General features: G+C 43.2%; 1 protein-coding gene across 1 annotated transcript in view; it reads right to left on the bottom strand.

The window, feature by feature from the left end:
• Positions 1-12,080: 12,080 nt before the first annotated feature.
• Positions 12,081-13,249, bottom strand: part of CHEK1 (checkpoint kinase 1) — a 13,277-nt gene continuing 12,108 nt past the window's right edge. The window contains exons 12-13 of the mRNA XM_018552302.1: positions 13,064-13,165; positions 12,081-12,479 (exon numbers count right to left, since the gene is read on the bottom strand). Of these exons, the coding sequence (XP_018407804.1) occupies positions 12,384-12,479; positions 13,064-13,165 (198 nt within the window). The 3' untranslated portion in view covers positions 12,081-12,383. The remainder of the gene's footprint in view (positions 12,480-13,063; positions 13,166-13,249) is intronic.

The following is a 13,249-nucleotide window of genomic DNA, read 5'->3' as shown; positions in this document are numbered from 1 at the left end:
AGACTGTAGGGGAGATGGACCCTGAATGGAGGTCTCACAGCACTCAGATTTCTAGGGATCATCCGGCACCCCAATGTACTGTTACTTTAGCATGCATTGCGCCTGTACTACATGTTTTGGGTCACTGCGTTTACCTGCTGGGGACAGGTTCTAAATGGGCCACCGTATGACAGCACACATTTTAAATATTCATTTTTACAATAAATTGATATCTCTATAACACTTTTGTCACTAGCCCTAGGCTCAATGGGGGGAATTTATCAAAACTGGAGCAATCAGAATCGGGAGCAGTTACCCACGGCAACCAATCAGCTTTTATTTTTCATTTCCAAAGGTTAACTGAGCAAACTGAAGAGAGAAGCTGATTGGTTGCTATGGGCAACTGCTTCACATTCTGTCTGGTCCCGTGATAAATTCTCCCAAAACGCTTTTCAAACTGGTGTCTGGGGGCAGATAGTAGGTGAGGCAGACATCCCGTGCGCCTGTACATGGTTGCCATGGCAGCACGGGAGATCAGCCCCGGGGAAGTTAGGTGCGGTTGCACGGGTGGATCAGCCGTCACTCAACATCTCACAACTGTGTTATTCTCTTATAGAAGTCAAGTGCACAGCCGGCAAATGAAAAAGGGAGGCGGGTTGAACCAGCGTAGGAGCCGGGACTAAATATCACAGAGACCAAAAATGCCGATGCAATAAAAATAAGACGGGAATGACCTTTTGTACAGAAAAGAAGCAGAACCGGTTCTCACCGTAAATCCACGTAAGCCTTTATATAGTCAAACTTGTCGAGCAGGTCATGAATTCTCTCTGACTTGCTGATGTCACTTTGATGACTGTACAGAGACTGGCTCTTCAATGAGTCGATGATGATCTGAACTCTGTTCAGCTGTTTACTGGCACTCTGCACAATGACATCAAATGATACCAATGAATATAGGAGGCAGATTTCTGACATTTCATACAGTACATATGACAGGTGTGGCCCCCCCAGGCATTCAGGGCCCATTCACACCGGATCTGTTGCATTGTGATAAGATTTTTTACGTTTTTGTAATTCTGTAGAGTGTATTCACACCAAAATCGGAAGGAGGATCCATTGACGTGCAATTGTACCTTCCGATCTCCATCCCATCCATTGTACAACCGATACTAACAGTAGTGCAAAGAAAAATGAATGGGTGTGATTGGGGCGGGTAGAACATGTATTTCTTTTTTCAGCACAACGTAATGCATCAGATCCGGTGTGAAGTCGCCCCATTCACACCCATTCATTTTTTGGTGCCCTTCGGTTAGCATCTGTTGAACAATGGATCGGAAAGGAAATCACAAGGTACAATTGCAAGTCAATGGACCCTCCTTCTGATGTTGGTGCAAATGCACCCTACAGAATTACAAAAACTAGCATATGATCCCCAGATTGTAGCTGAGAATTCTAGTTCGTCAATAGGTCAGAGAGCTGCCGAAAGCCAAAAAGACTCATCTTAGAACATCAGGCGGGTTAATGAAAGCAGAGGTGACACAACAGAAAGAAGATTTTAAGATACGCGACTAGGGGGAGCAAACCCACAATCAGCAATCACGAACTGAAGGGCTCCTGTATGAGCTATTCACAATAACCCGTCGTACAGCAGCCAAACAGCTCAGCCGAGGTAGCGAGCAGAATAACCAAACCAAATGCCACTCAGCGGCATACGGCTATTCACTCCCTGCTGTTCGGCCCCTGTTCGGCGAGCTGTGCTGTTCGGCGAGCGGCAGCGAGTGAACTGCCGTGCGTTCGGCTCAGCACATCCAGATGTTGGATCGGGTGAGTCGAACGTATTCTTCACTTTCTCTCAGCCGAACATGCCGAGCGTGTTCGGATGTACCGAAGGGAGCTGAAGCCAGGTGATGTACGACTGAAACCAGCCACAATTAGCTGAAGTAAATAGCCGAACGGCGTTCAGCTCCCTTTACTTCGGCTCAGATCTTCACTTGGTTGCCTTTGGCAGCTTAGTGAATAACCCCCTATGTCTTTATTAAAGTGACTCTAAACTCAGGAGTTAAATCTTAAAAATACATTCAATTACACTAATTATTAACAACAATGTATCTTATTTGTGTATCACTCGGCTGTAGATCCTCCAATCATCTCTGAATAGCTGCTCACACTGTCCTTCCTTCTGAAGGGGGGCTACGTCTGTTCCCCATGGTTCCTGTGTGTGTTGTAAAGTAGTCACCGCTCCAAGCTCACTCCCGGGATGGACTACAATCTCATGTTTAGTTTACTAATTTGTATTGGGATTGTAGTCCATCCCGGGAGCGAGCTTGGAGCGGTGACTACATTACAACACACACAGGGAACATGGAGAACAAAAGTAGCTGTAGCAACAATTTGCTTGTGTGTGCCGAGCCTAAAGCAAAACCATTGTGTAGCACTGCATGCAGTCAGTGGATGGAAAGTACAAATATGGCTGCCCCCTTTGTATCATTACAAACAATGCAGAAAACATGAATTCTACAATTAAAAGATCATTTATATCCAGCTGTTTGACAATGACAACAAAAGCAAAACACAGCTCACAAAACCAAGACACGGATAATTCCTGGATACCTGGAGTTTGTAGATCTTTTCCGCCATGGGCTCCATTTCTGTTGCTACATGTTGCTCTTCATTCAGCCAGACTTGAAATAATTCCATATATTTTTCTGCATTCACTATGCTGTCACCCGCAGAGGAAACCGCGCGCTTCCTTTATTGGATGTGAACACAGGAGAGAGAGATATATGAGCACAGATCATAGCTGAAGTCTATTAAACCTGAAGAGAAGAACAGTACTGCAAACAATGCTCCAAACTGCCCTAATAACCAAAAACTGGAATGAGGTTGCTATGGGTGACACGCTCATCTACTTATGAAAAGTGAAGCTACAAATTATGATGGTGCTCCATTGACCAATCAAAATGCTCTGCTGCTTGATACTAGACCCCACACCTCCTCTGCAGTTATGAAGTACAGTGTGGTCCCGGGCACACTCCAGGCTTGCCGGCTCAGCCATAATGGAGCACACTGATGAGTCAGTTCTCTCACTCTACGAGTCTGCTTTCTTCCATTAGGGAATCCCTCTCTTCTATTGCCTTCATTTTATTATTTCCTTTTATTTTCACCTTCCTCCTGTCCTAAGATGAAACCACTCATAAAGTGTTTATGGAAGAGCAGCACTGTCACCCTAGAACAGGAAGTGTGTTAGAACTACAAACCACCTGCCCTCTCCACAATAGGGGAGGTGTTCTGTAATTCAGAGAGGCGAACTTGGCAAGGTTGATAAAACTAATTGAGATAACCGCAATGTGCACACAACAGCACTGGATTTCTGGCAGGATCATGGTTTTTTTTGTTTGGCACTTCTTGGACAGATATGAAAAACAAACGCTATCAATTGTTTATTTCACAGAGCAAATAAGAAAAGTTCATTGTTGAGGTTTTGACATAATGTCACAAGGGGTGGGCAGCTTATATCAGAGGATGTCAAGCGGCCGGGTCTGTGTCTGGTGGCCACTTAGGGTATATTAGTAAGTCTGGCACAGACCCTCTATGGAGCATGCCACTCAACTCAACTCTTACAACACTATCAGGAGTGCAGGAGGATGTCAGCAAACCCTAAACAGGCCGGCCAGCTGGAAGAAGGATTTCTGTAATGAGAAGGTATTGGCTTGGCAGCACAGTGACTCAAGCTTACCACATCACGGAATACAATGGATTCCATTTATTGATGAAGTCTTCCTTTTTGTATTTCTAGGCTGGTGTAATAAACAGAACACACAGCTAGGTAAGAAGTGCAGTACCATAGCAAACCATCAAAATGAACTTTCCTGAAGTCCGACTAATACAACATGGAGAGTCACAGCTTGCTGCGGGTTACTATACTTTGTATTACTGAATAATGACATTTGTCTTACTGGAGAAACAACATTAGACTGTAGCAGAAACACAGCACTCACTTTCCTTTGCTTGGACACCTTTTACCTTGCTTTAGCTTTGGCTGTAAAACAAGAAAAGAGAATGATCAGAATTAACAAGCTTTGCTTCATTGAGTAACATGTCTACAGAGCATTTTGTTTTCTATGGAACTGAGAGAATTAGGACTGTATTTCCCTTCGGAGGCAGGACCCGTATTCCTTCCCCTGTGCAGTGCTCATCACTCAGATCTTCTCACACAAGCTTCTTTCAGACTTCTACTGATATAACTGATACTATGTCATGCCAATCCTTGGATGTGTGTTGTATAATTGCCCAAATTGTAATTTATGGCAGAATATATTGGCAATATAAAAACAAAAAGTAACAGTAAGAACCATTGTTTCCTCTCTCACAAACACAAGCCCGTGCACTCCCAGATAAAGCATTCCATATCAGTACAGTACTACCCAATACCCAAGCTGAGGTCTATGGGCATAGATGACATGGTGTGTACATGGATAGAGAACTGGCTACAGGAACGTGTCCAGAGAGTATTGATAAATGGATCATTTTCACAATGGGCTACAGTAATCAGTGGCGTGTCCCAGGCTTCTGTGCTAGGCCCAATACTGTTTATTCATGATATCGGGGAAGGTGTTAATAGCACGTTTCTGTGCTTGCTGATGATACTAAAATTGGGAGGGTAATAGACTCGGGCAGACAGTATAACATTGCAGAGGCACCTGGATAAAATAGGGGAGGGGCAACTATGTGGCAGATGAGGTTTAATGTTGCAAAATGTAAAGTAATGCATTTTGGGGGTCAAAAACAGGCAAGCGGAATACCCATTAATGGGAACTCCACTAGGGAAGTCAGAAATGGAAAAAGATTTGGGGGTCATAGTAGACCACAAACTGAATAATAGCTTGCAATGCCAGGCTGCGGCTAACACAGTGAACAGAACACTGTCTTGTATTAAAAAGGGAATGTACTGTAGAGACAAAGCAATCATTTTGCCACTTTATAGATTGCTGGTTCGGCCTCATCTGGAGTATGCGGTTCAGTTTCGGTCACCAATCCACAGAAAGGATGTCCTGGAGTTGGAGAGAGTCCAGAGAAGGGCAACTAAACTAATTAAGGGGCTGGAGGACCTAAGCTATGAGACAAGGTTACTGAATTTAGATTTGTTCACACTGGAAGTGAGGAGATTGAGAGGGGACATGATTTTGATATACAAGATGTTCAGTGGTGATGGCAACATCAGCAACATACTTTTTACTGTAAACTCCATAACAAGGACTAGAGGCCACCACCTAAAACTGGTGGAGAAAAGATTTCACCACAAGGGGGGGGTCTTCTCAGTTAGAGTGGTTAGATTTTGGAGCTCCCTGCCACAAGCAGTGTTATCAGCAGAGAGTATGGAATCATTCAAAAATCAATTAGATATCTTCCTCAGAGACCGTAACATACAGGGGTACAGGTACTCTTAAAACCTACGATAACACATGGACTCATATACCCACATGCACGCAATACACACACTTACACATAAAGGTTGAACTCTGTGGGCCTGTGTCTTTATTTAACCTCAAATACTATGTAACTATATCTATACATTCCAAAATATTCACGGGGGAAATATCCAAGCTGCAATTGCTGACCTGATTTCTGAAAATGTTACTTGCATGGCTGTCATACTGACCGGAATTCTAAGTCACTGAGGTGGAACCAGCACACAGCAAGTGAAGTCGGTAATTCTGATTAGCATTCCAGTTCCAGGTCAGTGATTCAAAGTAGTGAAGCCATTGGATCAGTCAGACTGCTAACGTTTCCAGGGCAGGTCAGCAATGGCAGACTATGAATTTCTCACTTGATAACAAAAAAAAGATCACTTACCCCTTTGCGTTTTGCCAGTGGTTTCTCTAGAGCACCTGTAGTATAAATGCACACAACACTGAACATCCACAGAAGTATGACAGATAAATAAGTAGAAAATAAACCATTAACCAGCTTGCAGATGGACAGAATAAATCCCATTTTCCAGGCTAGGAGAGCAGTGACCTGCGTATCACCAAGCAGTCCTTTCATTAAACTCCAGAGATAGACCACCACCGAGCACAGGAACATAATAAGAAGCCCACACTTAAACGGATGCATCATTATCAGCTATAACCGGATTCCTGCGGTGTCCTTCATCAGATAAATGGTTGTATTGGTAAATATATCCGACAGGTCTGTACCAAAGTCTTCCAGTGGCAATGAGAGTGATGTACTTCCAGACGCATTTCTTCTTCAATCCAGAAGATTTGTTTAGGTTTTCACAGGTCAGTATGCATTCTATAGATGAATAGATCGCCAGAAAGATACATAGCATAGTTGTGTGGCCGGCTCTCCCCCAGGCAATGGGGAATTCTGCTGGTAGCCAACACCAGGTCTGTCCTTGGACATTACTAGAAAACACTTGCCATAGTTCTGTGCTCCCATCTACAGATAAGTCCTTACGATCAGTTTTTTTTACATGACAACATTCTGTCACATTCCATTCCCTGAGTGACGAATTCTACAAATCTTTCCCCTTCACTAAACTGCCATCTATTCCATCAATGCTGCTGAGCCAGAAAATCAAGAATGTGTTGGCTGAAGAGTGTAGATTGTGCTGGAAGGAATGAACAGCTAAGACTGGGTTGGCCACTACTCTCTGCCAATACAAATCACTTTGAAAACTACAAGAGTAAACGAATGCAGAACTCTGCTCCTAATAGAATGCACAGTCAGATCAGGAAAGAAGGGTTTTCATACCCCCTTACAATCATTTTCTTGCAGTACATTGAGAGACACAGAAAGCCATTCACTTTTGGGGGTATACGGCTACCCACAGGAGGACCGGACATGGGCAACAAGAAACAGAAAACACTTTAGGCCAGTCAAGAATAAACCCTCCTACTAAGAGCATGCTTCAATGATAACCCCTCCTACTAACAGCATGCCTGAAGAATAACTCCTCCTACTAACAGTATGCCTGAAGAATAACTCCTCCTACTAACAGTATGCCTGAAGAATAACTCCTCCTACTAACAGTATGCCTGAAGAATAACTCCTCCTACTAACAGTATGCCTGAAGAATAACTCCTCCTACTAACAGTATGCCTGAAGAATAACTCCTCCTACTAACAGTATGCCTGAAGAATAACTCCTCCTACTAACAGTATGCCTGAAGAATAACTCCTCCTACTAACAGTATGCCTGAAGAATAACTCCTCCTACTAACAGTATGCCTGAAGAATAACTCCTCCTACTAACAGTATGCCTGAAGAATAACTCCTCCTACTAACAGTATGCCTGAAGAATAACTCCTCCTACTAACAGTATGCCTGAAGAATAACTCCTCCTACTAACAGTATGCCTGAAGAATAACTCCTCCTACTAACAGTATGCCTGAAGAATAACTCCTCCTACTAACAGTATGCCTGAAGAATAACTCCTCCTACTAACAGTATGCCTGAAGAATAACTCCTCCTACTAACAGTATGCCTGAAGAATAACTCCTCCTACTAACAGTATGCCTGAAGAATAACTCCTCCTACTAACAGTATGCCTGAAGAATAACTCCTCCTACTAACAGTATGCCTGAAGAATAACTCCTCCTACTAACAGTATGCCTGAAGAATAACTCCTCCTACTAACAGTATGCCTGAAGAATAACTCCTCCTACTAACAGTATGCCTGAAGAATAACTCCTCCTACTAACAGTATGCCTGAAGAATAACTCCTCCTACTAACAGTATGCCTGAAGAATAACTCCTCCTACTAACAGTATGCCTGAAGAATAACTCCTCCTACTAACAGTATGCCTGAAGAATAACCCCTCCCACTAACAGCATGCCTCAATGATAACCCCTCCTACTAACAGCGTGCCTGAAGAATAACTCCTCCTACTAACAGTATGCCTGAAGAATAACCCCTCCCACTAACAGCATGCCTCAATGATAACCCCTCCTACTAACAGTATGCCTGAAGAATAACTCCTCCTACTAACAGTATGTCTGAAGAATAACCCCTCACACTAACAGCATGCCTCAATGATAACCCCTCCCACTAACAGTATGCCTGAAGAATAACTCCTCCTACTAACAGTATGTCTGAAGAATAACCCCTCACACTAACAGCATGCCTCAATGATAACCCCTCCTACTAACAGTATGCCTGAAGAATATCCCTCCCACTAACAGCATGCCTCAAGGATAACCCCTCCCACTAACAGCATGCCTCAAGGATAACCCCTCCCACTAACAGCATGCCTCAATGATAACCCCTCCCACTAACAGCATGCCTCAATGATAACCCCTCCCACTAACAGCATGCCTCAATGATAACCCCTCCCACTAACAGCATGCCTCAATGATAACCCTGCCTACTAACAGCATGCCTCAATGATAACCCCTCCCACTAACAGCTTGCCTCAATGATAACCCGCCTACTAACAGCATGCCTCAATGATAACCCCTCCCACTAACAGCTTGCCTCAATGATAACCCCTTCTACTACCAGTTCCCCTTCAGTGGCAAAGCAGTGCCAAGAGCATGATCATAAACACAAGGGGGTGGGACCCGTGTCCCTCAATAGACTCCAGAAAAAGGACTTTATGGGGAGTACAAAAATCCTATTTTCCTTTTCGTCCATCGAGGGACGCAGGCAGTCATTCACCTACAGGATGTCCAAAAGCAGTCCAACTGAGGGGTGGGGAAACACAGCAAACAGTCCCCAGATTTCACTTTTTTTCTTGGACCTGCTTGCCGCTTAAAGAGCCTCCCAAAAGGACCTTACACCCAAAACTGGCATCAGATAAGGCCTCATCATCTGCCTGGTAGGACATGTGATCAGAAGACCAATTGGCAAGCCTTGCAAATCTGAGAATCAGTTGACTGATTTTGATAAAGGGACTTCCTCGAAGAATGCTACCATCAGTCCCAGGCCTTTCATGCAAAAGGAGGAAGTCTGACAACTCCTGGTTAATCTGAAGTTCATCATGAGGGAGATGACCTCTGGCCTTTGTTATGTCTAGGACTAGACCCCGATTTCTGATGGTTCAAGATCAATCTGAACCATTGCAATGTTTAGACAGTTAGGACCACATTGTCTGATAGGACTTGCCCTGACTGTGCTTTCAGGGCAAGTCCTTGGAGGTTGGATGGAGTATCTTGTATGGATACTTGGACAACCAACTTGGAGGATGTCCAAGTATCCAACAATGCAGATGCCAGAAAAGTGCAACAGAGCTAACCCTGGGGCAAGCACCTTGGCGAATACCAGAGATGAAAACGTGAGGCCGCAGGGCAAGGCCATAAACTGGTATTTCAGGGACCCTAGAGCAAAGGATAAGAAATGTTAATGGAAAGATGGGGAACATGGAAGTATGCATCCTTGATGTTCACAGACGGTAGAAAGTCTCAGGAGGTAAAGGGAAGCGATAAAAGACCTGTTACATCCCATGCATGCATTCCATGTGGACGTTCTGAGCACAAATGGAAACATGCAGGAGCATCGAGATCCAAGATGGGGAAATGCATCCTTTGAGAACTCTGAATTGGCTCGAGTAAAATCTCCAAAACTGTTCTGCCACAGAAACTGGGGCAATTTCACCTTAAATCAGAAGACCCGAGAGGGCTTGACTGAAATCTGGTAACCTGTGCCGTGACACAGAAATGTAAGAACCCCATGGAGGGGGCACGGAGCAAAACTCTTCGACCAGCTCCCACACCCACGTGTCTCAGGTGCAAGCTGTCAAGTGTCTGCAATCCAAATGTTAAATGCCCCCCCAACTTTGGAAAGTGGGGGTGTATCTTTGGACAGAGGAAGTCTTCCTTGATGATATGGCACAAAAAGGACTTTTCTAAAATGCCAGCAGGTTTGTTGATGAGCAGCCTGTTCCTTAGGAGGGGCAAAGTGGGTGCTCCTGGCACCAATAGCATCCTTCAGGTATGTGAATGTATGTCCTTCCAATTATATTTTAATAAAAGGTGATATTTTCGATTAATCGAACTTAATAATCGGCTAACCAATCGATTATGAAAATAGCTGCAGCCCTAATTTTCAGTCTGATTCAGATGCATTTCCCCCTCGTTACCTCAAAGTATTGCCGATTTACATCTTTTTCTTAATCAATAATTTTTTATCTGTTCAATAAAAAAAAAAAAAAAAAAAAAAAAAAAAAAGGTATTTGGAAAATCCTTCTTAATAAAAGGACTAAAAATGTTTTAAAGGTGAAATGTAGCCATCAAATTATAAATTCATTTTCTAGTTTTACATTGATCATACAAAAGGTCACAAAACTATGCAGAGGTGGCAACAGACAACCTACTATTGAGAAGGGGAATTTTTGGATATTTACCCTTGATACGGTTAGCCCTAAAGAGGGCTAAATACATCTTTTGGATATACATGTGGACAACAGATGACCAACACCTCAATACCTTCTGGTATGTTTGTATTGGATGTGGGGTTTGAATGGATCTTACTACACCTGGGAGCCTGGCCATATCAGTTATCTTGGGATTCTTGAACATTTCATAAATCATGTTATTTTAACCCCTTCATGACTGAGGCCCTTTTTTTATTTTTTGCACCCATGTTATATTCCACATTTTAGGCCTGAAAATGACGTAAAACCCTCCGGCGGGGGGGCGGCCCCTTCTTCGGGACGCAGAAGCGATCTGGCGACAGGTAAGTCGCCAGGATCGCTTCTGTTGTAAAGCCGACAGTCGGCTCTACAAGTTTAAACAGACTCCCGGCGGCAAAAGTCACCGGGAGTCTGTTTAAACAGCCCCGATGCTGGCGACCTACACTGTACGTCGTCAGTCACGAAGGGGTTAAAGACTATATTCTGCGTGGCTACATACTGTTAGCTACCGTCACCTAGTTTGTGATCTGATATTCCTATTACTGCCCCCAGTACAGTACTTTATCCTTCCCATGTCCATTTTCTTTGCCACCCCTCTCTAGTGCCTTTTTTCTCTTTGATTGAGATGTACCCACTTGATCTTGCTTTAAACACCGGAGCTTTTCTGTATTTGTCTTGTAGAAGGACTGCATAGCAGAGTTGGATTTTATTGCATGCCTATGGGTCGCTCAGCTGCTGGCCGCACAGATTTGGGGCTGATTTTGAGGCAGACCAGGGTCCTGGCACAGCTCCCACGCAGAGGGTAGGACAGGAAGCTGGTACAGAATAGAGCTGCTGCCTAGCAACAAAACTACTGTCCTTGATCTAAAGATGAGATTTCCCTGGAACACTGTATATGTATTGTTGGCACACAGGGTGCTCCATCAGAAGGTATGCACGCACTTCTATTATTCACATGCTTATTATGCCACATTCCTTTCTTTGTAGGGGGGGTTTACTTTGGGTTTCAACAAAGCATTTATACACGTTTGTTACCTTAAGGAATCCTGCAAGGCCCCAAAATGTTGCTATGCTTTTCACTTGTGTGTCACGGTCTATGAATAAATGTATGATACATATTTGGAGTGTTGGTTCATTTATATTCTACCATCTAGTATTTTTGCTTGCACATGATTGAAAGATGAATTTTTCTTCATTCACTAAGCTAAAGGGAAAATTCCCCAATAGAGAGTTAAAAGCCCATTAGCCTTAGAAAACCAACCCCACTGCGAGAAGTCAGGCAGTTGACAGGGCAGTAACTTTCACCCCCTGACTCCAGCAGAGAAGACAAACACAGGTAAAGTAAATAAAACCAAGCTGTCTTTTTTGCAAGAATATTCAGAGTTGCAAATTCCAGCATGTAGAACCGGAATATAAAATTCCCGCAAAGTGATATTTATTTACACATTAAAAGTATGTTACATATGACAAACAAACATTCACTTTTTTTTTTTTTTTATTGAACACCGATTGCCTCTGGGCCCAGACTAATTATATAGCTCTGGCAACTGACTACAATCATTTGAAGAGTACTAACTGTGAAAACATTCATGTGAACATGAGGTATCTCTTACCGATACAACACAATAAAATATATATTGGCAACAAGAATTTTCTTTTTTTTTTTCACATGTGAAATGTATGTACACCACAGCACTAGGAGCAGAGATGTGTCACACTTTAATCAAGTTTATGTGTAGGACACAAACTCTGCAAGCTTCACAACTGTGTAACATTACCAAACGTGCCAAGGAAGCACTAGTGAGATCCGGCATTAAAAGGCACAGAAACATTTTGTGAAGGCCACTGTGAATATGACTGCACCTTGAAATAAATGGATCTCCTCCTTCTCCAAGAAAGCTGGGAGCATCCCAAATGCCCCCCAACCCCCACATGCCTTCATTGACCACAACTACAGGTCCTAACAGCAATAAAAAGGAGTCCGGAACTAGTACTTAACAGCAATGAAAGTGGGTCAGCAACAAATTATCGCAAATCCTGAACTCCATACTCAGGTGATGGACACAACAACTTTCTGAATGGCCACTATGTCTTCCAGCTTTTTCTTTATCTTCAGGAAATGTCGCTTGAACTCCAGACCATCACCCTGGAAAAGAAAACCAAACATTCAATCAATCACAGATGCGCAGGTCAAAATTTCAGTTGAACCTATAACTGCTAGAAGAACAACTTGCAATGTTTCCCAATAAACTGGGCCAATCATGGGGCTCTTCTGTGGAAATTAATTTAAGGGAAACCTGCACTAAGAGATGGACAGAGGCTTCCATTGAGGGGCTCCTTTAAATGTTGGGTGCCTGGCTTTCTCTAGCTTCACACAAGGTCAAGCATGCAGCCAGTGAAATCAGGACTTAACCTGATATTAGGGACCAGGACAGCAACTCCATGTACTGGTATAAAAGCCAGGCAACTAGCATTTTGAAAGAGAAAGGTTATGGATGGCAGCCTCCATGTTTGGACCCCCAGAGGTTTACCATACATCAATAGCTATAATTTGACTATGCTGGGGTGTCGGACACCACTAGACATCCAGATCTACCAAATAAAAAAAGAAACCCACACGCTCAACATAAAGGAAATATTCAGAAAATGCAAATCAGAGCTCTGCTGAAAAATAACACGACAGAAAATTAGATCAATGATCAGTCAGCAAAACAGTAAGAAATCAAGTACCTTTGAAAGGCGGAAATCCAGTAATATTCTTTCCTCCAACTCCACCAAATTAACCTTAAAAATTAATTTGTTGTTTCGTCTGTCAGTGGTGGAAATTGTCACCTGGTTCATAAACAAAGCAAGACAAGTTCATCAGATATATAAAAAGCTGCCAGATATGAAGGCAAATTATTTATAAAAGCTAAA

The sequence above is a fragment of the Nanorana parkeri genome, unplaced genomic scaffold (assembly GCF_000935625.1).
Source record: "Nanorana parkeri isolate BGI_ZX_2015 unplaced genomic scaffold, ASM93562v1 scaffold5, whole genome shotgun sequence".
Lineage (NCBI taxonomy): Eukaryota > Metazoa > Chordata > Amphibia > Anura > Dicroglossidae > Nanorana > Nanorana parkeri.
This window is presented reverse-complemented; position numbering and strand designations above follow the sequence as displayed.